Consider the following 25,729-nt stretch of genomic DNA (forward strand, 5'->3'; position numbering starts at 1 on the left):
TTCCTGAACACTGAAGTCATTAAACTCATGCACTACTATCCAGGTCAAGTGGGTAGAAAAGGTTTTGAAATTACTATAAAGCTACAAATATATACATCTGTACCTATACTTTTAAGACAAAAATAGTGATCACTGGTTCCAAATATATAATTACCTTAAAAATTCTTAAAGCATAATAGGTCATTTGAAAAGATTAACAGACAACTAAGAAATTTAAGATACTTTCATGAGATGAACAAGCAAGGGCCTGGACTCACACACTGCCTGTCTGTACAGCACATTCCATGTTCACGAACATGGGTAGGCACACGCTAAGCCTCGCCTAGGGTCTACTGTTTCAAGAGACACCAAACTGATGGAATAAATAAAAGTAAATAAAATACTTTAGTCATGAGTCAAATATCTCTAAGATGACATAGTGCCAAGATAATTTTTCCAGTACTGCCCAAGGAGCCATCTCAAAGGATAGAAAATAACATAAATAGCAAAAATAACAGAGTTGTGGGGAACTGCACAACTAAGGGATACGTGGTGAGCAGATGATACTAAGGTTATCACAGGTCTGAGTCCGAAAACAAGGACAGGCATCGACGGCACCGAAAACCCTATTTGAAGATGAGTTTTATTCTAATGAATGTGGTGAGGACACCAAGTTACTTCCTTGTGAAGCCATCAGCTGATAAACAACATCCAAGTAAGGAGGAAACGGCTATAACCCAGGAGTTACTTACCTGGGATCCACTGTGGTCTGGGCTTCAAGAGCTCTGTGAGCTCTTCGGAATTCCGTGTAAAAATGGGAGAGTGTAAGTGTACATGTATTTTTCTGGAAGAGGTATGCACAGCTGAAATCAGATTTTTACACAGTTCCTAGACCCTCCAAAGTGAAGACCCACTCTTCTAAACACAGGCTGTTGTTCATCTACATAGAATATATAACTAGATTTTAGATCATCTAAGTAATACCCCGTAAGTCTAAAATTAAGAAACTTATTTCACTTTTCTAAATTACACATAAACGTACTTTAGAAAAGGGGATACTAGATTTATCCTAATTAAAAAAAATCAGCTGGAGAATGGAAATACAATGGAAAGTAAGTATTTTAGGTAACCTACTGCTGTAGGTTTCTTAGATACTGTAGACTTCAACAGTATCTAGGAAAGAAAATTTAGATTATTCTGAAAGTTTTCTTTTGCTTGGGTTAAACAGAGGGCAGAGATGTTCGCATCAGTTTGTCAGGACTCATTTATCTGAACATTCATTCCTATTCCCTCTGGTTTTTTAAAAAATAAGACATAGAAGCACCAGGATGTCAAGATAAAATGTTGAAAGAAATAAGCAGTGTTTCAACATAGGTAATAGTAGTATTTCAGAAGTGAGTGTGTACATTTTTGGCTACTGCAGTAATTAAGGGTACACTGGGGGTTAGGGACGCTGGATGTCTGGGATTGAACTGCATGTGTAGGACAATGAAAATTCTTCCCTGTCCTCCATGTCTCTCGTATTTCCTGTTGGACATTCAAATAAATGAGAAATCTATAATTCAGTGAGCCTAGAAACTAACTCCATTGTACATGTTTTTGCAAAACCGTTTTTTTACACACTTTAAATTTCCAAGGCACTAACTACTGGGGATCAACCGTGTAAATCAAAGTAAGGTTACCTTTTCATTAGGAAACTTCCTAAGGGGGGTTCACCGTGTTGGGAAATCATGTCACCACTGGTGCCATGGACCGAATGTTTATGTTTGTGTTCCTTCCCCAAATCAGTATGTTGAAACCTAACCCTTGATGTGGTGGGAGTAAGTGGGGCTCCTGGGAGGTGAGTAGGTCATGAGGCAGAGCCCCCATGCAGGGGATTAGTGTCTTTGGGAAAGAGGCCTCATGGAGATCCCTCGCCCTTTCCACCATGTGAGGACATGGTGAGAATGCACCACCTTGGAACCAGAAAGCAGGTCCTCAGCAGACACCAAATCTGCCAGCTGTGAGAAATTTCTATTGTTTATAAGCTGCCTGGTCTACAGCATTGTTATAGCAACATGAACTAAGACAATGGCAACACCATTCCTGGACTCAGAGCTGATGACACAAACCACTTATATCAGCCAGTGGTTTTTTGCTTCCGTATTCAGGGTCATTCACATATAGTGCAAATCCATGAATACTTCATTATGTCTTAGTACATAGCCATGCCAAGGCATTATCATTTGAAAACCATTTAAAAAATCTTTTCTTTTAGGTTCAGCCAGGACATTACATCAATTTTAAATATCCTCTGTATGGAGGAAGGCTGTCAGGGAAAAACTAATAAAATCCAAATAAAGTGTGGAGTTTAGTTCAGAGCACTGTGCCAGTGATGGCGTCTTGGTTGGGACACACACACTATAACATGGTAAGATGTGAACCAGAGGGGAATCAGGGGAAGGGGTACCTGGGCAATTTTTGTACTACCTTTGCAACATTTCTGTAGACCTAAAACTATTCTAATAAAAAGCTTATTTTTTAAAGTTTACTTTCAGAGGTATATAGAGATTTCAAATTTGGAAAACTGTCCCTCCATTCCTGTTAACATCAGTTTTCAATATTTTTAGATTGAACTACTGAACTGGATGCTTTCGTATGTCAATAGCAGTTAAATTTAGCAAGTTCATATAGTTTATCCTAGAATAGTTAGGGCTTAGTTTACCAGACTGCTTTACAAAGTTAAGAATACATGTACTGTTCATTTGCAGATATAAAGAAGAATTAGTTGCCGTCCACTGTGCACACACCTCCAGGCTTTGGCAAATTCTCTTCAGGGTTATCCTCCATGATCTATGGTTTTAATTTGAGGCCAGTAAAGAAAAGTATTGCAGAATATTTATTATTTAAAAAGGAGTAAAGGGTCTGGGCTAGCTGAAAACCATTTAACTACACAGAGCATTAATAAGCAGAGGAGACAGATTACAGCAGTTGCTTATCATTGGAGCTTACACCAAATTCCTATGGAAAAAAATTAAGAGTATTTTAACCCTTCTGTGACGATAGCCTTATTTTTCCTAGGATTCTATTCAGTTGACACTTTCATCAGTGAATTCACCTGGCAATAAAATATACTGTGAAACAGCACCCAATCAGAAAAAAATTTGTGTTTTTGCAGAAGGCCTGTGAAATTCTTGAACGTGGTCAGCTTCTGAAAACAACGTATTAAGGTGAGACACCCAAATGCAGTGAAGAAGCAAAACCTCTAGAAAAGCAAATGGCAGGTTCACCATGCAAGATCACTCACCTGTGCACAAATCTGATGCATGACGTGACCAAATTCATGGAAGTAAGTCCGCACCTCGTCGTGCCTCAGGAGAGAGGGGCGACCTGCTAGGGGCTGAGAGAAGTTCACCACCAGGGCTGCCACAGACATCATGCGGCTGCCATTGGGCAGGAGGCAGCCCGGCTGGAGGCCGAAGCAGGCGGCATGGTTGTATTTCCCTTCCCTGGGAACCAGAAGCGAAGTCTGTCAGCTATGAACACCCTTCTCTAGCAACAACGTTGCCCTGGCCTCTCTCGGTCACTAAGTCTCATTGGATACATATTTGATAGAAGATGCTTTAAAACATTTAACTTTCAGAAAGTAGGTAAAACTATGGACAATGTAAAAAGATCAGTAGTTGCCAGGGGTTAGGGACAGATGAATATGTAGATGGAGCACAAAGGATTTTTACGGCAGTGAAGCTATAACGAATAATACTATAATGGTGACTATGTGTCATTATAATGATTATCCAGACCCATAGAGTATACATCAAGAGTGAACCCGAGAGTAAACTATGAACACTGGGTGATTATGTGCCAATGCAGGTTTATCAATTGTAAAAAATGTTCCATTTTGGTGGGGGATGTTGATGATGGGGGAAACTACGATGTGTGGGGCCAGCAGGTAAAGGGGATATCTCTGCATCTTATGCTCAATTTTGCTGTGAACCTAAAACTGCTCTAAGAAATAAAGTCTATTTTAAAAAAATATTTTATTTATTTATCTTTAGAGGGGAAGGGAAGGAGAGAGGAAGAGAAACATCGATGTATGGTTGCTTCTCGTGCATCCCCTGCTGGGAACTGGCCTGCAACCCAGGCATGTGCCCTGACTGGGAATCGAACCGTGATCATTTGGTTCATAGGCCCCAGCTCAATCCGCTGAGCTACATCCGCCAGGGCAATAAAGTCTATTTTAAATAAGCAAGAAATCAGTCAATCAATCAGAACCATGCCCAGGCCGAGGCAGGACTGGGCAGGGACGTGGAAAAGGCAGGCAGGCAGGCAGAGGAGAGGACACGCACACCAGACACCATGCACTCGATCTGGTAAGTGCACTCAGTTTTCAACCAGCCCGGCTCTGCTTGAGTGATGGGTCCTTCAGAGTTCCTGGAATGATTGCATGTAACTAGTTGGAAAAGTATAAACAGGTCAAGAGATACACAGCTCTTATTTTTAACAGGGAAAAGCTAGAGTCCTCTGGGAAGTGTTGTCCTGTTACATTTTACACCTCTTAGTATATTACAAAAGGCAATAAAAGTATTCTTGATCTAAGAGTAATATGGGCACTACTATGTTGGAGAAACAACAGTTGAGTTTTCTTAAAAATATGTGGAGAATTCTAAAAATTTAAGAAAAGCTTAAAATCTAGAAGTTTCTACCAATTTAAAGATCAGTGACATGGAGAGGTTTTCACCTTTTACTTAAAACATAAATTTGATTTATTTAATTTTAAAGGATTCCTTATTCTGAGATTATGCCTTTTTACATTTTGTTGAGAAAATGATGGTAATTTTTCCCTGGCTGGGTAGTTCAGTTGGTTAGAGCATCATCCCAATACACCAAGGTTGTAGGTTCAATCCCAGGTCAGGACACATACAGGAATCAACCAATGATGCATAAATAAGTGGAACAACAAACTACTTTTTCTCTTTCCAATTGATAAGTTAAAAAAATAATGGTGAGTCTTAAAAATGTCCTTAACTACCAACTTTATGTTGGAATCATCAGAGTATTTTTGTTTTGGTTTTGAGAATCTCAGTATCTGAGGAATGAAAATTGAAATATGATTTTTTAAAAATCTGGTCTTTCCTAAACCTACTCTAAATATCCTTTTTTGAGTTAATTAGACAAACAAAAGAAGTTAACCCTTCTCATCTTCATGAAGGAAGCATTAGGTGACAGGAAGTGAATATTAAGTAGGTCATTGGTCACTACTCTCAGAAAAAGTCACCCTCTGGCCCCTGTACCAGAGTTCTGGTAGCAATGGTCAGAGCTCAAAGAAACCAATTATATTCTGGCAGAGAGACAACAGGATAAGGTGAGGAGAACTAGATTTGACCCAGGAACAGAAAGCTCCAATGTTGAAGGATTTCCCCTGAAAGAATTCTTGGCTTAAAACTGTATGCTGACACTTCGTAATTAAAAATAGACCCATCTACACTTGACATGGGTTTATTTTTAGCTTATCTCAGAAGTGAAAGTAAGTCCACAAAGCATGGGGATCAGGCACCTCTGACCACTGTCTGGATGACACAGTTTTCCAGCCTTCTTCCCAGCAGCCACCTGAAGCCACCCAAAGTCTGTGGATGAAAAACCCATTATTGGGCCCTGGCTGGTGTAGCTCAGTGGATTGAGCGTGGGTCTTCGAACCAAACAACTGCGGTTTGATTCCCAGTCAGGGCACATGCCTGGGCTGCAGGCTAGTTTCCAGCAAGGGACATACAAGAGGCAACCATACATCGATGTTTCTCTCCCTCTCTCCTTCCCTTCTCCTCTAAAGATAAAAAAAACAAAACAAAACTCATTATTGGGATCGAACTAGGGGGATACTATAATTTATTTCCTCCGGCTTTTTTTGTAAAATGGATTAATAATTATAACAGGCTGGCTTTGTTTTAGAAAGCAGCCTGGAGAGAAAGTGACCCACACCCTTTCCTATCCGATGAAACACTATGGAGTCCAGAGTTACCACATGATTCAGAGGCAATACTATTTTTAATTCTTACCACTGATCAAATACCTACATCCTGGTGATTTGCTTATATGGGGCAACGTACAAAGCAATCCTGTAAGGGGATCATCAGTCCATACTACAGAGGGGAAAACAGAGTCCCCAAAATGCTGTCACTCAAACATCCCAACTCAAGTTTGACTTACCATACTGTGTTGCTTCTCAGCCAGACTCAGGGAAGTGGCCCATAGACTTAAGAGTATTGGCAAACAGAGTATCCAAATAATAAACATTTTGGGTTTCAACTTTAAGCAAATATAGTGCACAAACTAGATGATGGTGGTGATACTAATGATAAAAGCTGCTAATATTTATTAAGCACTTACTAAAGGCTGGGTGGTCTCCGATTGATACTTTGCATGTAATTAACCATTTTATCCTCACAACAACCCTACAAAGCAGGTAGGATTAGCATCCCCACTTTCACAGGGCTGTAGTGTTGGTAAAGAAACTGAGGCACAGGAGCCTCAAGAACCTGCCTAGTAAGTAATGGGGACAGACATTCTGGCTTCAGAGCCTACATCTTTAATCCCTTTACTAAGAACCACAGGAGAGGTCTATGGAGGACAAGGGTGTTAATCTGGGTGGGAGCTGAATCCCTAAGGAGTTGAATCCAACAATACAGTCATTAGTACCTTGGATAGAGGTCCAAGTAGAACTGTCCCAATACTTCTCCTGTGGCTTTATCCTTCACAGTGTACAGTGTGACACTTTTATTCCACACATGAGGATCTGCCACCTGTTCAAATGAAAGTCCCAACAACTCCTGGTAGATGTTCAGCAAGCCTTCGGTGACCACTTCAATGGGGAAGTATTCCTTGAGGATCTCTTGGTCTACGGAGTACTTGAGTTCTTCCGTCTGAGTCATGTAGTAATGCAGATCCCAGGCGTTGATTTTTCCGTCATATTCAAAACCTCTCTCTTCACATTCCTGCTTCTTCAAATTCAAAATAAACTCTCGTTCTGCCTCACCCAGGGGTTTTAATTTCTGGCTTAAATCATCTGCAAGGGAAGTGGGAAAAGTCAGCAATCTATCGCTCCTAGGAGGGAGGGACGGAAGGAGGGAGGTGGGTGGGAAAGGAAAGCAGGCTCCACACGACAGCCCTGTTGTTCTCCTCAAGGTCATTAACGAGATGGCTCCTCAGCCCTTTTGCTGTGAGCACCACCCGAACTAGGCCCCGACTTCCTCACAGCACAAACGTCCTCAAAGCTGAAGTTTGTCTCAGAGAATTCTGACAGGACAATGTTATAATTCAAGAGAAAAAGCAAGAGTGAAACTCAGCTCGTATACACAATTATTGTTCAAGAAGATGAGGCTCCTCAGAAAGGCAGGGAAAAGAAATCCAATGTGACCTGTGACTACCAGTATCAGTAACAATCGCTCAGTGTCTCTGATGGTCATGGGTTTAGTTATCACTACCCTATTCCTAGGCCGAAGGTCTATTAGGACACAGTAAGTCCACTTTTTAGATGGATTCCTCGATTTATACTGCGGCCAACTGTTGGCTCTTTTCCTGTATTTGGCTAAATGAATGTGCTCTTATTATGTATTTATTCTTCACGAGTTGGTGCACATGTAAGACAAACACAGGTCTGCCTCTGTAAGAGGCAGGTCTGCTCGGGAGGCAGCCCAGGGTGAGGCGGGGTGGGGAGGCCGCAGCCTGAGAAGTCCCGTGAAGGGAAGGAGGAGGCTCACAGGGGACCAAAGAGAGGTGATTCCGAGTGGGCCTGTCAGGGAGCAAGTGAGGACGGGGGGCAAGAGGCCAGCTCACAGGGGACTACGCCAATTTCAAATTACAGGGAAACTCCTTTAAATGAATTAAATTAATCAGGTTGTTCTCAAGGAAAAATTTTAGTATATGCAGTTACAACATTTTTATCAAACCTGCTAACTCTCCAAGCCATTTTCTGTATAACATGCATCAGCGTACATGGCAGTTACCTGTTCACATCTCTGCTGTTTGCACTCAGGGAATATTCCTTGAGAAAAGGACCTCGTTTAATTCCTCTCTGTGGTTTTACCATTTAGCACACTGCCTAATGCAGAATAGTTATTCCATAAATGTCTCACGAATGAATAAATGGATTATATAATGAATAACTACCATTTGTGGGGCACCTGCTACATGTCACATCTGCGTCAGCATATACATGAATAATGCAAGGAATGGCCATTGAGGACATGGTGGAGTAAATCTTTGGCTGAAGGCTGACTTTAACTCATTATACAAAATCTCCAACTTAATTAAGCTAATAAAAAACTCAAAAAAACAGACTACCTAATTTGACCAGCTGTTAAAGTCTGAAAGGGGTCAATGAAGAAAGTTAAAAAAAGCCATACTTTCACAAACTCTGGTTGAAGAAGATTACATAAAAAATCAGCGCCTACACCACGGCTGTCATTCAAGCATTTTCACTAAGATGGAAGAGAAAATCAGAGTGACCGCTGGGACAGTGACACACGGACTGAGATGGGGACAGGGAGGAGCGACAGAACACCAGTAACTAAATGTCACGAACACAAGAACCATGGTTTTAAAACGAGTGAAAGTGACGTTAAATAAATGTGAATATAGTTATTAGATAACAGCTTTGATGATGATTATTTTGGTATTACTTTTGTATATAGTAAGTGGCTTCCGGAACATAAAATATTTATTTTTTGTTTATACATGTTTTATTTTCATTTGTTGTTTCTCAGCTTACTTCATATGAACTCCTAAGTAGCTATACTATAACTACAAACACTACAGGGCAGTAAACAAAGCCAAACGGCTAATACTCTCTGTTACAACCCTGGATGTCTTGTTAGACATCAGTATAAAAATCCCAATCAAGTCGCGACTGGTGTGGCTCGGGGTGGGGGTAAGTGTCGTCCTGCAAAACTAAAGGTTGCCAGTTCAATTCCCAGTCAGGGCATACACCTGGGCTGGGGACCAGATCCCCAGTTGGCGGTGTGTGAGATGCAACTGACTGATGTTTCTTTTGCACATACATGTTTCTCTTCTTCTCTTTCTCTCTCTCTTTCCCTCTCTCTAAAAATAAATAAAGTAAAATAAAATAAAATAAAATCCTAATCAAGATACAATATAGAATGAAGCAAGGACTATAATAGTAATATAAGCCATGGGCAACCCTTAGAACCAAGTACAGTATCTAATACATAGTAGGTGATCAATAAATTTCTCTTGAAGGAACAACAAATAGGATGTCCTCAAAAGCATATTAGAGTCTAAAGCCCTCTATCTAGTTGGTATCATGCAGTGAAACAGTCATAGAAATGAAAACACATAACTAATTTTAAAGAAAGAACTAACCCAGGAAGGCTGTTACACGGCTCGTACTCTTCGCAGTGTTCATTTCAAGGACAAAGTCGGCATGTGTACTATAGCCGAGTAGTCTGGCGACTTTGGCCCTCAGTGGGAGTAGCTGCTGTAGAATTTTGGTGTTTTCCTAGTAACAAACAATAACAACAAAAACAAACATTAACAATTAATTGGATCCAAAACACTGAGTTATTACATGTATTTTTAGGTTTACAAAACTGTCAAATATTTTTAGACCATCTCAACTTCTGATACATTATTTCCTTTCAGTGTTACAGACTTTTATTTGATTCATGACCCAATTGTACTTCTAAAGCAATTGACCTATTTAAATGTCAGGAGATAGTTATAACGTCTTAATAAAATTTTAGATACAGTAAACTTAAGATTGAAAATGTAGTTTTAAGGACTATAGTGAATCCACATTTAGTCTCATTGATAGGACTGTACCAAATATTGGTACCTACATTATTTTTTCATTGTGGTAATATATACATAACACAAAATTTGTAACTAACTTCATACCCACTGGTATAGCTATTATTAAAAAAATAATAAGCATTGATAAGGATGTGGAAAATTTGGAATCTTTGTGCATTAATGATGGAAATGTAAAATGGTGCAGCTGCTGTGGAAAACAGCACTGGAATTCCTAAAAAAAAAAAAAATAAGAAATTAAACAGAGAATTACCATACGATTTAGCTAGGACTCAGATAGCTATTTGCATGACCAAGTTTACTGCAGCATTATGTGAACAGCAGCCAAGCAATGGAAGCAATCCAAATGTCCATTGGTGTAAAGGGATAAAGAAAATGTGGTTTATACATACAATGAAATACCATTCAGTCTTAAAAAAGAAAGAAGTTTTGACACATGCTAGAATGTGGGTACATCTTGAAGACATACGTGGTGGTGATGGTCGCACAATACTTAACACCACAGAGCTCTACACCTAAAAAATGTTTCAGGGATTTTTCTTAAATTATTGCAAACATTTCCTACTACTTTATTTGTATCAAAATACAAATAATGATAATGCCTTATCTTCAGACGTGTTCATCTTTCCCAAATGCAACCCTATACCCATTATATACTAACTCCCCATGCCCCTCCCCTCGTCCCTGGCATCCAACATTGTACTTTCTGTCCCTGTAAATTTGACTGTTCCAGGAACCTTGTGTACATGGGATCGTACCACATTTGTCCTTTCATGTCTGGCTTATTTCACTCAGCATAACGTTGTTTTTAAACAATAGAGGAAAAAGTAAATAAATGTTGAGGTCAAAGAAAAACTACTCATGATAATTAAATCAGCAAATCATTTCTAGACATGTTTCTAAGGAAGATCACACACCAAAGTCAAACTACCTGGGTCCCCAGGTTTGCTCGACCACTTACTGGTTGTCTAACAGTTGGCAAGTCCCTTAACCTTTCCAGCCTCAGTTTTCTTACCTGCAGGATACAGGTAACGAAAGCAGCTCAGTCATGGGGTAAATGAAGATTCAAATGAAAATATATGTAAGTATGTAGAAAAGTGCCTGGAACCAGGGCAAACTTTATATAATTATGTTATAATTACTATTATTTTAAAATTAGGATGGAAACATGGATATAAGGAACACACAGTATAATTCTCTGAGTTCTAAAATTAATTGATATGAGTTATTCTTTCATTTTTCTCAATTTCCCCAGACCTTCTCTCCAGACTGCCAATTTTCTATTCCTCCATTCTTTCCCCTGGTCCTTTCCCAGTATCTATTCCTCCATTCTTTCCCCTGGTCCTCACATTCTCTGAATTTTTGCCCGATGCAAGGTAACCTGACTAGGAGACTCCCCTAAAGCTAGTTGTGGGACGATGGAATACGAATGAGGTGTTGAATAAAATTTCTGAGTCATCTCTTTATAGATGCCTACCTTGCTAGCTGTGAACTGAAGGTGACAACTATGACCTTGGAAACTACATGCTAAGGATGGTGGAGCTATCCTCCAGTTCTAGAATATTCGCCTCTGTACTGTTAGTTTCAAGAGAAATAAACCTTTTTTTAAAAAATGTTGTCAAGCATATAGCATAAAATATGCCATTTTAACCATTTTTAAGTGTACAAGTGGCACTAATTACACTGTAACTGTTGTGCAACCATTACCACTATCTGTTTCCAAAACCCTTCCGACACCCCTAAATAAACTTGGTAACCATGAAGGAGTACCTCCCCAGTCTCCCCAGCCTTTCTGAAGAGAAATAACGTTTATTATTTGCATCTCTGTGCTTTTGGTTGGCTTCTGTATAGTTGTTTCAGCTATGCTCTCATACCCACAGGACTGACACTAGGAAGAGGATGCTGCTATAACAAAAATGAAAAATGTGCAGGGGTGGAAGGTGAGGGACCCCGCAGGCTGGGAAGCTGGGAATCCTCTTTACACTAGGATCACACTGGTTAAAACTCTTGCGTGCCTTAAGGCGAAAGGCAGGCCAATTCCCTACTGAGTCTTAGCTTTAGGGAAATTGTTTCAGAAAACTAACAATGATGTGTGTTTGTTTGTATTTGTTACTTTGATTGAGATTACATGACAAAGGTGTGCTTAAGGGAGAGCTGGTCAGTTTGCAAAGACAGAAGGAAAAGAGTTTCTCTGAGGGTTCTGCCTGTGGCCCACAGTCTAGGCCTTCATGTGGCTGGAGAAGCCAATTCCCCTGCAGCCCAACCAAAGTCAGGAGCAAAGACTATTACTCAGAGTCACTGAACTGCAGAGATTTATCTGAAAAGGTACACTCCTCCTGAAGCCTACCATTTTCAAATGACTCTGAAGCAGACACCATGACATTGAGGGAGAGCAGGATACAGGAACTAGTACATGAGAAAGGATTTGGTAGGGTTAAGAACTATGAACAAAAGCAATATTGGGTTTCGTTACTTTAATGTGAATCTAACTGGAAATGACAGAAAACCTACTGAGTTTTTGAATGGATTTTATTCCTGCTTAAAAGGACACCCAGTAAGTCCAATGGGTTATCCCAGGAACTTCCCAGACACAGAGTCCTTACCATTCCTGCCAAACTATGCTTCCCATTGTTTCCTTTTCGAATGGGAGTTCGCACTGTGGCCATTCTGTTCCTATCGTACCACTAGTGCATGTGTGCTGGGGGTGAGCGGGCTAGACGGCCAGTCGTTCCTTTCACAGGTTGCTAGATCAGGAGACGCTACCACTGGGGAGGACTGTGTATCATCAAGAGAGACTAGTCTTTGAGCTCAAGGCAGTAATGGGGTGGGATCTGATGCCTGGTGAATGGAGAAGAGACGTTCATGGTTACTTGGATAGCCTGTGGTGCAGCTAGCAAACTGAATCTTAAAATCCATTTCTAATTCTTCCTTATTTCCTTTTAGTAATAGAATCCACTCAGTTGAGCAAATGGCTATCAGCTGAAGACTCCATTTCCCAGCCTCCCCCTGCACAGTGGAATTTGGGTCAATGTGATGTGCATGTAGTTCATATAGGTCATTTCCAGGTCTTTTTTTCTTAAAGATACCTACTCTGTACTTTATTTTCCCTCTTCCTTACAGATTGGGAAATGATGACAATGAAATGCCCTTAGACGTCACTGAGGAGAGAGAGAGATGCTCTGCCAGCCTGTGACTACTGACTTGGGAGAAGAACTCAACTTTTAGTTTCTTTAATCCATTCTATTTGTATTAGAATAGCTTAGCCCATGGCTGTACCAGGCAAGTTGGCCACGGGCAAGGTAAAGGCTAATTATTCCAGGTCTGAGGGATTAGGAGGCAGAATGCTCTTACAAATATTAATACTAGTCTCTGAGCTGGCTTCAACATTGGTTAACAAAGCAAACCCTTTTCTTAAAGTTTTCCACAAAAACAAACAAACAAAAAACCAACCAACCAACCAAAAAACCGAACATTCATAAGTACCTCTTTGCATCTTGTATTAAAAGCCATTTCCATCTTCCTTCTGGTTTCTGGGATACAACATTTCTTCATGACAGGAAAATAGTGAGGATATTTTAAGGTGATTTTATACTTGTCATCACCTATTTTCTCTAAACTCTCAATGAAATCATCAGGAAGAGCACCTGAAAAAAATCTCTAATTATTGTTTAATTTAACACTGGCATGGTGCCATTGTGAACTCTAGGAATTTTGTGGAGGAATTAAAATGCAAATAAAATGACAATTCTTATAGTATCAAGGGGGTGGTGCTTAGAGAACAGGTGCCTTAGGAGATGCTAACTCAGCATATGAAGAGGCTTCAGTGCACTTGTGCAGATGGTATTTTGTTGAACAGGCAAATTAAGCCAAGCAGGACCCAGAGCAGAATAAGAAGAGACTAGTTAAAGTTACACTGCAGGAGACATTGTGAGGCAAAAGATGTTCAAGGAACTGAAGGCTGTTAAACAACAGCATAAGTTATCCAAGACAGATGACGAAATCTCGGGACCGTCTCTAAAAACAGTATTCACTCATACTAGCCTATAACCAAGGCATGGTTTGGTTGTCTTTTCTGTAGAGGGGAGGTGGATTCTGTAGAAAGGACTGGATCGTTTTTTAAACAATTCTTTTAACTTTGATTTGGCATACTGTGAGGTGACATTATCTGCCAGAATTATATAACGTAGAAACATAACAAAATTTTACCAAGCTCAGCCTTGGAAAATATAAGGAAGGTATCATCCTCATTGAGGTTTTTGTTAAAGTCAATGCACAGCTCACTCATTCTTTTCTTCATTGCTTTGATCTCCTGAAACAAAAATACAAATACAGGAGATTAACAATAAAATGCATCTCTTATTGTTATCATTATCAGTCAAGTAAGTTTCACTTTATATAAATATTGATTTTTGTCTCCAACACCCAGGAAGTACTTTTTAAAAAGATTTCATTTATTTCTTTTTAGAGAGAGGGGAAGGGAAAGAGAAAGAGAGGGAGTAAAACATCAATGTGAAGTTGCCTCTTATGCCCCTTCCTGGGGACCTGGCCCACAACCCAGGCACGTGCCCTGACTGGGAATTGAACCAGTGACCCTTTGGTTCACAGGCCCATGCTCAATCCACTGAGCCACACCAGCCAGGACAGGAAGTACTTTCTTAGACATGTGCTTGATTAGTTTGCTGCACTCTTGTATGTTGTGTCCATGAGTATCTGCAGGTAACATGAACAAAACGGCAATCTGGTGACGTGTTAGAAATTTTCACAAAGTTGCAAGAACTGAGTAAATTTGGGAGGTAGAGTCAAAGCAGCATCTAGCATGTAGTACATACAACTTGCTAAATGAATGAATGAATGAATCTATTAGCCTGTTAATAATGATATTTTGAATCGTTTCTAATTCAAAATTTTAATTTAGTAAATCACCACTTGGTGATGAAGTAAGCTAAAAAATAAGAACTGAATAATTTCATGGTTGCTTTATGGGAAAAGGTTATGTCTTAGTTTTTATAAAGCATTCTCAAACAAATGTGATTTAGGAAACCTAACATTCATCTAAAAAGTATCCGGTGGGAGATCAAAGGAAGCAGTATGAAGGGAACCACGAGAAGACACATGAAATAATATTATTAATCTGCCCCACTGTTCTGAAAACGCTAGTTAATGAAATTTACTTAAACCACACTGGCTCTCCACGTTATGGCCCTGACTGCAAGCATCAACACCACCTGGGAACTTGTCAGAAATGCAAATTCTTGAGACCCACACAAAATCCACTGAAACAAACTCACAGAGGTGTGGGCTCCGGTGACCAGAGTTTTAACAAGCCCTCCAGGCAGTTGTGAGGGACACTCAATCTGACCCACAGTGTCATTTTCGGACATCTCGGTTGCCTGCCCAAGTTCCAGGGGTGTGACTGCTGCACCGGCCAGGTAATCCCACCTGCAGTAGTGACTGGCTCAAGTAACCCTGGTCTGGAATGCCCCCAACTAAAGGGGGATCCAGGATTAGGCATATGATTGAATCCATTAAGACACGAAGGGAGGTTTGATGGAGCTTCCCTATGTCCTTCTAGATGGTGGTAGCTTTCAGTTCGCAGCCATTTTAGAAATAAAAGAAACCAGCTCTGGTTAGCACTAACTGTGAAGAAGACAGAGTAGAGGAAAATCAGGTGGCAAAACACCACCGAGCACCAGGATCAAACTAGCCCAACGAAGCCCGACCACCTCTGGACCTTCCAGTTATACAAGCAAGTAAATCTCTTCTTTTGCTTAAACTGTTCCAACAGGGTATTGTTAGCTACAACCAAATCCATTTTGACTAATACAGTGTTCATGCCCCAACAGAGCTGATGATGGACCTGGAAGTCCAGTCAGATAAGTGAGATCAGTCAGATTTCTCCTATGCGCAAGACGCAGAGGATACTAGGTGTTCAAAGGGCACATGGGTAGGAGAAAGGCAGCGGTGCCTTTGGGTATATCTACCATGCCGACATCACTTGGTCTGCGTTTCCTTTAAACTTGTTTTCAGTTCTACGCCCTCAAAGAATCACCTGGAAGTAAATCATGGGTTATTTTTTCCTTTCCAAAGAATGAGTTAATTCTGTAGCTGAGTTTAATTTCTGAAACTGGAAGTTTTGACTGGCATTAGACAAAAGAAAAAGTTTGAGAAGCAGTTTTCACCAGCTAATCTCTCCACCTTTAAGGGCCATATACTAATCATAGGGTATTCCATTTCAAAGTGCTGGTTTTAAAACTCTCCATCACACGGATTTTATCACCAGCGCCCTGTCTTTGTAACCTCAAGGGAATGAGAACACCGAGACTGGAACTAGGTACCAGGAAATGTAAGAAAGAGCAGAGAAAATAAAACAAGCCCAGCACGTATGACACAAATAACACTTGGATGCAGTTAAAGAAAAATTAAGTTACCAGTTCTTTGTCAGTCATCATGAGGTGAATAGGAGTTGTATCGTAGAACTGAAAGCCACTGACTATCAAGTACATTGTAAATGGATTTTAATTACGTATTATTTCCCATATTAAAATATGCACTTCCTGTATTTATCTTCACAGGGGAGGAGAAGGAGAGAGGGAGAGAAATATCAATGTATGGTTGCCTCTCGTGTGTCCCCTGGGAACTGGCCTGCAACCCAGGCATGTGCCCTGACTGGGAATCAAACTGCGATCCTCTGGTTCCCAGGCCCACGCTCAATCCACTGAGCTACAGCAGCCAGGGCTACTTACTCCTTTTGTCCTCCTATGAAAATTAAACATAAACTCACATTTTGTACTTGTTCTGGAAGATGGAGACCATTCCTTTTTCCCATTTTAACTGACTTTTCCAAGTATCGTCTGGCTTCTGGCTTTATCTTCCCCAGATCACAGGTTTCCTAAAATGAAAGAGTGTGACAACCATTCTGTTACTACAGTGTCTGGGTAAGCTACAAGGCCAAAGCAAATTTATTCACCATGTCTGTGGTACGAAGTACATAGGTGGTTATGAGGCAGGCCCTTCTGAAGACCTCATTTCTTTTATGCTTTAGTGAATCTCTGCTCATGTAAAACAGAAAAAACTGAATAAATAAAAAGCTAACCAGAATTGTCTGGCCTTGCATCAGAATCAAGACTGCCTGTACTATTTGAAAGTGTGATAATAAAAACATTTGCATAATCTCATTCTGAGCCCTCTCAATGACCCAGTGGTCTTTTTTCACAAAACATCCTCCTTATCACAAATCATGTGGATTTAATTTTCCATCGTTTGCTAACCTGGTTCCACTGGAGAGGGAGGCATAAAAATAAAAGGCAAATTCTGCACAAATGGAGAGTGGGACTCTTGCCAACACACCAAAAAAGGTTTTGCAGCTTGATTAAACCCCAGCAAAAGGCTTCCAATGTTTTCAAAATGGCTCACTGTCACTTGGCAAGACAGATCCGGGGATGACAGCAAGCTGCATCTGAACAGTTTGGTGAGGAAAGTGTGTTGGCCCAGCACATGGAGGAGGAATGCTGGGCAGCAAGTTTCAACCTGCACGCGGCAACGCAAATGGCACTCACTCAAGAGAGCGAAGAGACCTGGAGGAAAATAAAAAATACTCCCCTGGCTGCAGCAAGGTATAAAAACACGAGATGTTTCTTCAAAACAGGTGCCAAATATATGTGGCACATCTGGAAGGCTGGGCAGCTATGGTCCCCGGGAGGAAATGGACTCCAGACAGAGAAGTGACAGATTCGGTTTGGTTGAAGGCCAATGAGGGCCACGTCTCTACGGCCTCAGAGACCTACCATTGGTTGCACTCTCTCTCCATGAAAGACCTGGGTTGTCTATCTCTGAGTTTTATATTTTCCAACTAATTAGATCTCTAAAAGAACTAATTAGATCTTAGCTTTAGAACCTGTGTTTTAGATTGTTGGCACAAGGCTCTTGCAATAATCCTGTAATATTTAACATTTTGTTGTAGCAGGTAAATAGAGTTGTACTCTAAATGAGGGTGCTACTTAACACAAGAGTCTCGGTCTCACCTTGCCTACCAATAAAAGTTTTTATTTCACAGTAGTAAAGCACTTGTTCATAGATTACTCACAGTTTCCTCTGCCTTTATTCTCAGTGGAGGCAGAGAACAATTAGGCTCATTTTTCCAAAATAACCTCCTTTTATGTCCTTGGGGCATTTCCAGGCATGCTGGCATGACTGGAGTTGGAACCCTCCCTAGCTGGTGTTGGCACACACTGGGATCTCAGCAGCAGGTGTCTGCAACGGGAAGACACGCAGAAGGGCCACGGAGACAAACTGGGCTATGGGCTGGGACCCTCAGGGATGGCCAGCAGTTCAAATCAGTGTTCATGCGGATGTGACCAATGGCCTGAGTTGTTGATGGCTGGCTTTGCCAGTGCCAGGAAGGCTGTCCTGAGGTATGGGGCGAGGCAGCAGGAGTTTCTAGATAGTACAATGCTACAAGTTGTAAGGTTGGGAATGTAGGCAGTAGCTTTGTGTAGTGGGGGAGAGGGGAAAAAAAAAAACCCTGGTGACAAGGGCCTGGGTAAGTTGCTCAGGGCCCAAGTGAGCAGGTGGAGCTCTAGGGCAGAGACCCTTCCCAGCAGGGCAGTGAGCCAAGACAGAAGCCAGGCACACAGCTGGACAGCGGTGTGGGTACCTGGGTTCCAGGGGTGCACTGGGTCACATTTTAGCCCTGAGGGTGGGACAGAGGCTCATCACAAGTCTCACCAGCTGTGTAAGCAGAATTACTATGGACTCTCATTCTAAGTGGGCCTCAATTGGCCTTTCCCAGGCTGCTACTTCAGAAAGCCTGGAAGTATACAAGGGGGAAAGCCCCTCAAACCAGAATTATCTTCTGGAAAGTGGGCCTCTTATAGTATAGGCTTCCCCAGCTAGGTTAGTGTTCTAGGAACCCATCTGTATGAGTGTGTAAGCTGGCATTGTTGTGAGAGGCTGCATTTGGCTTCAGTGACTTTTTTTTTTGAGGACTCTTTCAATGCATCTGCCTGTTTCAAGATGGGTGACTTATGTGCATGCACACCTGCCCACACCCCACTGAGTGTTCAGCAGGTTTTGACCAAACTTGGCATGACCCCCGGGGCCCTACACTCCCCATTCACCCAGTCTCATCCCCAGCAACTTTTTTTTCCAGATGAAGAAAGTCCTTAAAGGGAAACGAAAAAATAACAGGAGCACTAAAAGGCATCAAAATCAAGGAGTTCAAAACTGTTTTGAGCAGTGAAAAATATGTCTCGATGGGTGTATTGCATCAAATAGAGAGTACTTTGAAGGCGAGTAAAGTTTAAACATGTGTGAATGAAGACATAATTTTTTATAAATAAATTCCAGGGTTTTTTGGGTCCCCCCTTCATACTCAGCATAGTCAACTCCAAATTCATGGTCTAGATGAGGTAATACTACTTACACTCCAAATAGGTAATACAAGTATAAACAGGTGGAAGAATGTTCTGAGAAAAATCAGTCCTGAATTTGGTCTAACTAAAATCTGGCTAAAATCATGTGTTACTGAAATATGCGACTTACCACAAAAATGATACTTAACAAAAATCTGACTCAATGATAACCAGACATGCTTTGCTAGTCTGACTCTGAGGTTGAGAACTCTGCAAAGGTCTCTGGTAGGAATAAGGCGCTTCTGAAAAGTGCTCCTGAGGCACATTCCTGTCCCAGAGTGGACTGGGATCATGTTCTCCCTCACGGTCCCCAGGCAAGGTCACAGCTCCTGCCCAAGGATTTTCTAAGGGGGGATCAGTCAACACCTCTCGAGGGCTCTGTGGTAGCTGCTCCTTCCTTCCGGAACAAGAACTTGATCTCCTTGTATCTGCACCAGGTCTCAGGCCTTTTGGGGTGAAGTTTCTCCTTTGCAGGAGTAGGGGTAGGTGGGGTGGGGGAAGGCTAAAAGGTCTCTGAAGTAATTTTCAAGTTTATATAATCTGCCCAAGTTTTTAAATCTCTGCGGTGACAAGATTTAGTTTTCCCCTAACATCCTCCTGTAACAAAGAGCTTTTATGGAAAAGTGTGAACTTGCACACACATACTTACACGTATGTTTGTATCTTAAACACTCGTTTTACAGGCTGAGGGTGAAGGAGTTGCCTAAATCACATAGCTTTTTGGTGGTAAAAATGGGGGTAGAAATAAATCCTTCTAGTTCTTAGTTTAGTACTTTGCCCAACATGCCATACAACTACGATGCCATCCTTAATTCCTAATTCTTTAGCATTTCATAATAAAAAGTGAAAAATTTTCCTACCTCCTGTCCCATGATTTTTGTCTTTTTCTTCACAAGACATTCACACATCTAGTTTCTAAACTACGTAAATGACAAATTACTTTAGTGGGATTCACTGCATTGTGTATTCAAAGCAGACATTATAACGCTGTTAAAAGAACTCTGGGGATTAAGCTAGTGTATTCCTCTGAATACCATCTAGAGAAATGGATTCATAAATTTCAAATATTCTAAAGAAATACAAGTCAACGGAGTATGATAATACAGATACTATTGCTGCAAAAGCATACACAGAGGTATAACTTGTTTAATTAAATGTGTTCTACTTATAGTTTTTTTCTGTTGTGTCTGTTTTTTAATCAGTACATTGACAGTTAGGTTTCTAGCCTATTTCTGTGAAGAGGACATTCCTTAGCGACTGCCCACTTTCAGGGCAGAAGGGCTGCCGAGAGGCCTGCTTGCTGATTTGCTAATTCAGGGCGCTGTTGCAAGACTCACTGCTTTTGTGTGGGCCCCGGGCAGCAGGAGGACACGGGCAGTGTGGCACCACACGGCATGACTAGTTCAGATCCAGTTGGCACACACTTACTGAGCTCCTAGGCATGCCAGGCACCAGGGAGACAAAGGTGAATATCTTTGCAGTATTTTAAATCACATGAAGGAGAAAAAGATACATTAGCAAGTAATGTCTACCATGTGGTGGATGAAAAGAGAGTTAAGCACTTGAGAAGCAAAAAAGGTGCCTGTCTAATGAAGAAACAATGGTAAGGCTGTTGATGCTTTATATGGGATCCCTAGGCTTTTAAGAGCTTGACAAAGACACAGGTTTCAGTGGCACTGACTACAAGCAATGACTATAGGCTCAGTACATTTCAAAATCCAGATGACCTGGTAAGTGAAGGGAATTACCACTACCATACTGAGTTTCGGACATAGTTTTCTGCCTTCTTCCCCCTTCCTCCTTCTTTCTTTCCCTTTTCTCTCTCCCGCCTCCTCTCTTCTCTGCCATGGTTGTAAGGCACAGGTTCTTGTATTTTATTCTGGCACTAGGTCTCTATGACTGTTCAAGTACATGACAGTATTTAATCCCATGATCTATTCATTTACAATCAGGGGTGTCCAACCTTTTGGTGTCTCCGGGGGCCACACTGGAAGAATAAGAGTTGTCTTGGGCTGCACTTTAAATACATAAACACTCATGCAAACAAAAAAATCTCATAATGTTTTAAGTAAATTTATGATTTTGTGTTGGGCTGCATTCACAGCCACCCTGGGCCACATGCCACATGCAGCCCATAGGCTGCGGGTTGGACACCCGTTAAACTGTAACATTAAAGCTCTCCTGTTTCAACCATTAGCTGGCTAAGATGAACTGGCAAGACCAGAGCCCACAGCTCTAAAAAGATATATGTAAATAATATTACAATAGATACCTGTATTCCCCAAATTTAGCTTGCATAAGTCAGGCTCTATTTCACTGAAGAATCCCTCTTCAGTAGTTATTTCTTAGCAGGCCACTGGAATAAAATATTGTGTGCCTGGATTATTTTATCATGAAGTCACTGTACATTTTTCTTACCAATATAAATGGAGACAGTGTCTGTAAAACCTTTTTTAATCTTTGCTGGCTTTTTAGCTAACAACTGAGAAATCTTTGTCAGGACTGGAGAATAAGATTAGCCATTTACTGAAGTGCTCAATTACAGCATAGAACTGATACTGATGGTTCTAGATTTTAACAAACACTTCCCAAATAAACAACTATTTGTCAAGGAAGGTATTTAAAGGTAACTAAATTCACCAAATAAGCTCCAAGGCATAAACAAACCCTGCAAATATTTTTATTATTCTGATGTAGCCTTAACCGACATTGTAAAAGCTCCCCAAAATGTTCACACAACAATCCATAGAGATAAGGGTAATTACTCCATTTGGGAAAGGGAAAATTATGATACCAAATATGAAACTACGATAAATTACTACAACAAAACCCGGAAGTGAACCAGCCCACACAAGTACACAAATCTGATGAATGCGCTGGTGTTTATGAGGTCCCTTCGCTGTGATAGTCTACCACCTCGTCTGCTACAGAGAGAGCAATTCGTTTGGTGGGGTCGGCCCACAATACATACAAAATTTAAAAGCATAGGAAAAAGAGAAAGAAAGGAAGAGAGAGAGAGAGAGAGAGAGAGAAAAGCAGAGAAACCTAAAGAGGAAAAAAAAGAAATCTAAAGTGACAAACCTCCCATATTTTGATAACATTCATAAAAATCAGAGACAGTGGGACAGTAATAAAAACATCTAACTCAGTAACATTAAGATGAAAATATCTTTAAAATTTTTCTAAATTATACTTCGCATGTAATATTATATTAGTTTCAGGTGTGCAAGATAGTGATTTGACATTTATATATCTTATGACGTGATCACCACGCTAAATCTAATAACCACTTGTCCGTGTGGTTCCATGTATATGGAATATTCGGAACAGGCAAACCCACAGCCAGAAAGCAGACAGGCAGTTGCTGGGGCTGGGGGAGGAGAAAAGGGGAGTGATTGAGCTGCTTAATGGTTATAGGTTGAAATACCTTTTAGAGGCTAGAAAGTCCCAAATGAGGACTTAGAAGTCAGGATGAAAACAGTTAAAGAAAATTAGAAATTCCAAAGAACATTTTAAAACACATATGAAATACATAGATGGATGGAAATTAGATTATTGGGAATGAAATAAAAATAGACTGTAAAGGCCATAATTTGAATCCCATAAAGTAATAACTGGGATCAAAAAGAATTTAGTTAATAAAAATAATCACAAAGTTCTTTTAACTTGTTATTTTTATAGTGCCAAAGATGAACAATTCTGAACCACAGAGAGGATTATAGATTATAGGGCGAAAAATGCTTGTCTGACATGGGAGAATAGACAGCATACACTCTTATATGTCTACATTAAGTCTTGATCACATATTCTACAGTGAGTTGCAAATAAAACATTTGATATACTGCCTTTTTATTTCAACTGTCAAATTTTGCTAAAAGGAACAAAATTATTGAGATTTCTGCATAAAGAAACATGTAAAATTAAACAAAAATGTGTAAGATTATAAAATATTACTTGTTTCTTAAACAAATTGCTGGTTTTCAAAAAATCATGAAATTAAAAATTTAAAACAGAGATAAGCTAAAAATGCTAAAAATCCAATCAACAGTGGTGATGAAAAGATCAAAAACACTCAGGTCAGACCCGCCTACAACATTCATTACCCATGATCTCCATGCTAATTCTCAAAAGTGCAAAGGTCAACTGTGGCACGCAGCAGCAACAAGTCACCGAAAGGATGGCCAAGACCATGCGATATTCACAGATAAATAACGCAATTCCATTTGCTTCTAGTCGATGTGACCTAATATAAACCTTGCCATATTTTGGAAATTCTAAGAGGTTTTTCAATGGAACCATCAACTTCATGGTGGCTAAGCAGCCTTAAATTTACAGATGTACACTCTTGTATACTTGGTCTTTAATCTTAAATGAATACAATTAGCAGCTAAACATAAGCCTAAGTGGTATAATATAACTTTATATAACACTGTGCTATGTCTATTGTTATAGTTATTAGAAAAAAAATCTAAGAGCATCAAGTATTTTTTATTGCTGGCCAAAGGTTTTAGGTTTTTATTGCAGATTTTCTTCTTTTAAAGAGACTCATAACATCGTTTACCTGTAAATGAACAATTCTCCGAAATATATCTTCTCTCATGCTCATCTCAATATCAAAACGAGAAAGCCTTTTGTCCGCTTCCGTACTTGCTGCCCGCACTCCTTTGTCAGAGGAGACGTGCTGGGGAAAGTCCAGCATGGTTCGCTCCACTGTTAACAGAGGAGAAAACCATAAGGACTTGTCAAGTCAGAACTAAGAAAAATACCTCCTAGCTAGATGAATGATTATCCTGATAAAAGCTTTTCATTTTAGACTTTCTATAAAGGTTCCCAAGGCTATCAAAAAACAGCATGTAAAGCAGGGCTTGGCTGTCCCAGTGGCATTATTAGGGGCAAGAAGGGTGTGCAGTGAGCACTTATTAATGTGTGCTTTGAATGTGATTTGCAAACTGGGAATACAGAAAGATAAAGGGATAGTTCTTCTAGTTCTAATTTTATAATCTGGCAACTTGGGGTGGGGAACAGTGCATTAAAAAAAAAGAACACGGTTCTCAATCAAGGCAATAGTGAAAGGAGCATTGGGGCCATAATTAGCTACTGCTGCTTTGACCTTTTCTACGGTTTTTAGGCTAAGTTTTCTGTACGTGTGAGAATACGAGGCAGAGGCTTCTTCATCTCTAGTATTGCCGTCTGCCTCTTCCTCATCAGAGGCTGAGTTGTCTGAGTCTTCTTCATTATCACTGTTGGGTAGAGGGACGGCAGAGCTATCTATGACTCCGGGTCTGCTGGGCTGATTTCGGGACCTGGCAACTGGGAAAGCTAAAAGTTCAGCAGGAGGGGAGACGGTCAGGCTCAGATTCCTTCACAGATGAATTCTACCTAATATTAAGGAATAGATATTACAAGTTCTACACAAACTCTAAAAATATAAAAAAGAAGGAATTGTTAAAGACCTCGGAGCCGCGGCTGCCACAGCGGTTGGAGCCCAGAGGCTTCCTTCCGTCTGTGCCCAGCGACAAGGGTGTCTGCCACGGAGAACTCATCGGGAGCCCCGCAACCCTCAGAAAAGTCAAGGGCAGCGGCAGTGGTGGCGGCGGCGGCAGGACGGCAGCCATTGGCCTGCGCATAAAGACCTTGGAGCCTTGGCTGCCTCAGCGGTCCCCCCTGCACCCAGCGACAGGGGCGTCTGACACAGAGGACTCATCGGGACCCCAGCACCTGTGAGTAAAGACAAAAGCGGCAGCGGCAGGGCCGGCTGCCCTCGGAAGCCAGGCACCCCAGAGTAAAGTCAAAAGCAGCAGCGGCGGGACCAGCAGCCATTGGCCGGCGCGTAAAGACCTCAGAGCTGCTGCTTCCGCAGCTTCCAGGGCCCAGAGGCTTCTGTCTACGGCCAGCGTCGGGGTGTCTGCCACAGAGGACTCAGCGGGAGCCCAGCAACTGTGAGTAAAGACAAAAGCGGCAGTGGCAGGACCGGCTGCCCTGGGCCAGCCCAAAACCCCTCAGAGCCGCCACTGCCGCTGTGTTAGGGGTGTAGAGGCTTCTGTCTGTGGCCAGTGCCACGGAGGACTCGTAGGGAGATAAGCACCCAGTGGAGCGTTGGGCCGGCTGCAGGGTCCCTGGAAGAGCTGGCTCCCTCCCTCACCATCGAGGCGGGGCTGGGTGGCAGAGACCTGTCTGCCTAGGTGTGCAGGGAGGGTGGCAAGGACAGGGGGCCGTGTTCAGTTGCGATCTCTGTGGTCGCCAGCCCACCAGCCTGCCAGCCCAGGAAATTTGAGAGGAGCATTGTCCTAACCAGTCAGGTTGGGGATTGGGCTGGGCTGAGAGGCACGCTTTCTGGAGAAGTTTTTACTGGAAAGTGGACTGAGGTGTTCTGTGAAGGCAGCTTGACTTGCTTCTCACCCAGCCACAGGACAGTACCAGATCCCGTGGGACCAAGGCAGCCTGTCAGGTGTGCGGGCACCCGCACCCCAGTCTGGTAGCCTGGCTGGTGGGTGGGTGTGAGCCAGCCCACAGAGGAGTCCCACCGAAACGAGAAAAAC

At 41.4% G+C, this 25,729-nt stretch overlaps 1 protein-coding gene across 1 annotated transcript in view; it reads right to left on the bottom strand.

Moving 5' to 3' along the window:
- Window positions 1-25,729, bottom strand: part of NLN (neurolysin) — an 84,946-nt gene that overhangs the window by 26,653 nt on the left and 32,564 nt on the right. Inside the window, exons 3-9 of the mRNA XM_037062847.1 lie at window positions 23,752-23,900; window positions 16,562-16,669; window positions 13,987-14,089; window positions 13,264-13,424; window positions 9,334-9,469; window positions 6,652-7,018; window positions 3,266-3,467 (exon numbers count right to left, since the gene is read on the bottom strand). Coding sequence (XP_036918742.1) covers window positions 3,266-3,467; window positions 6,652-7,018; window positions 9,334-9,469; window positions 13,264-13,424; window positions 13,987-14,089; window positions 16,562-16,669; window positions 23,752-23,900 — 1,226 coding nt within the window. The remainder of the gene's footprint in view (window positions 1-3,265; window positions 3,468-6,651; window positions 7,019-9,333; window positions 9,470-13,263; window positions 13,425-13,986; window positions 14,090-16,561; window positions 16,670-23,751; window positions 23,901-25,729) is intronic.

The sequence above is a fragment of the Sturnira hondurensis genome, unplaced genomic scaffold, assembly GCF_014824575.4.
Source record: "Sturnira hondurensis isolate 20B ecotype Veracruz unplaced genomic scaffold, ASM1482457v3 Scaffold0014384, whole genome shotgun sequence".
NCBI classification, from domain to species: domain Eukaryota; kingdom Metazoa; phylum Chordata; class Mammalia; order Chiroptera; family Phyllostomidae; genus Sturnira; species Sturnira hondurensis.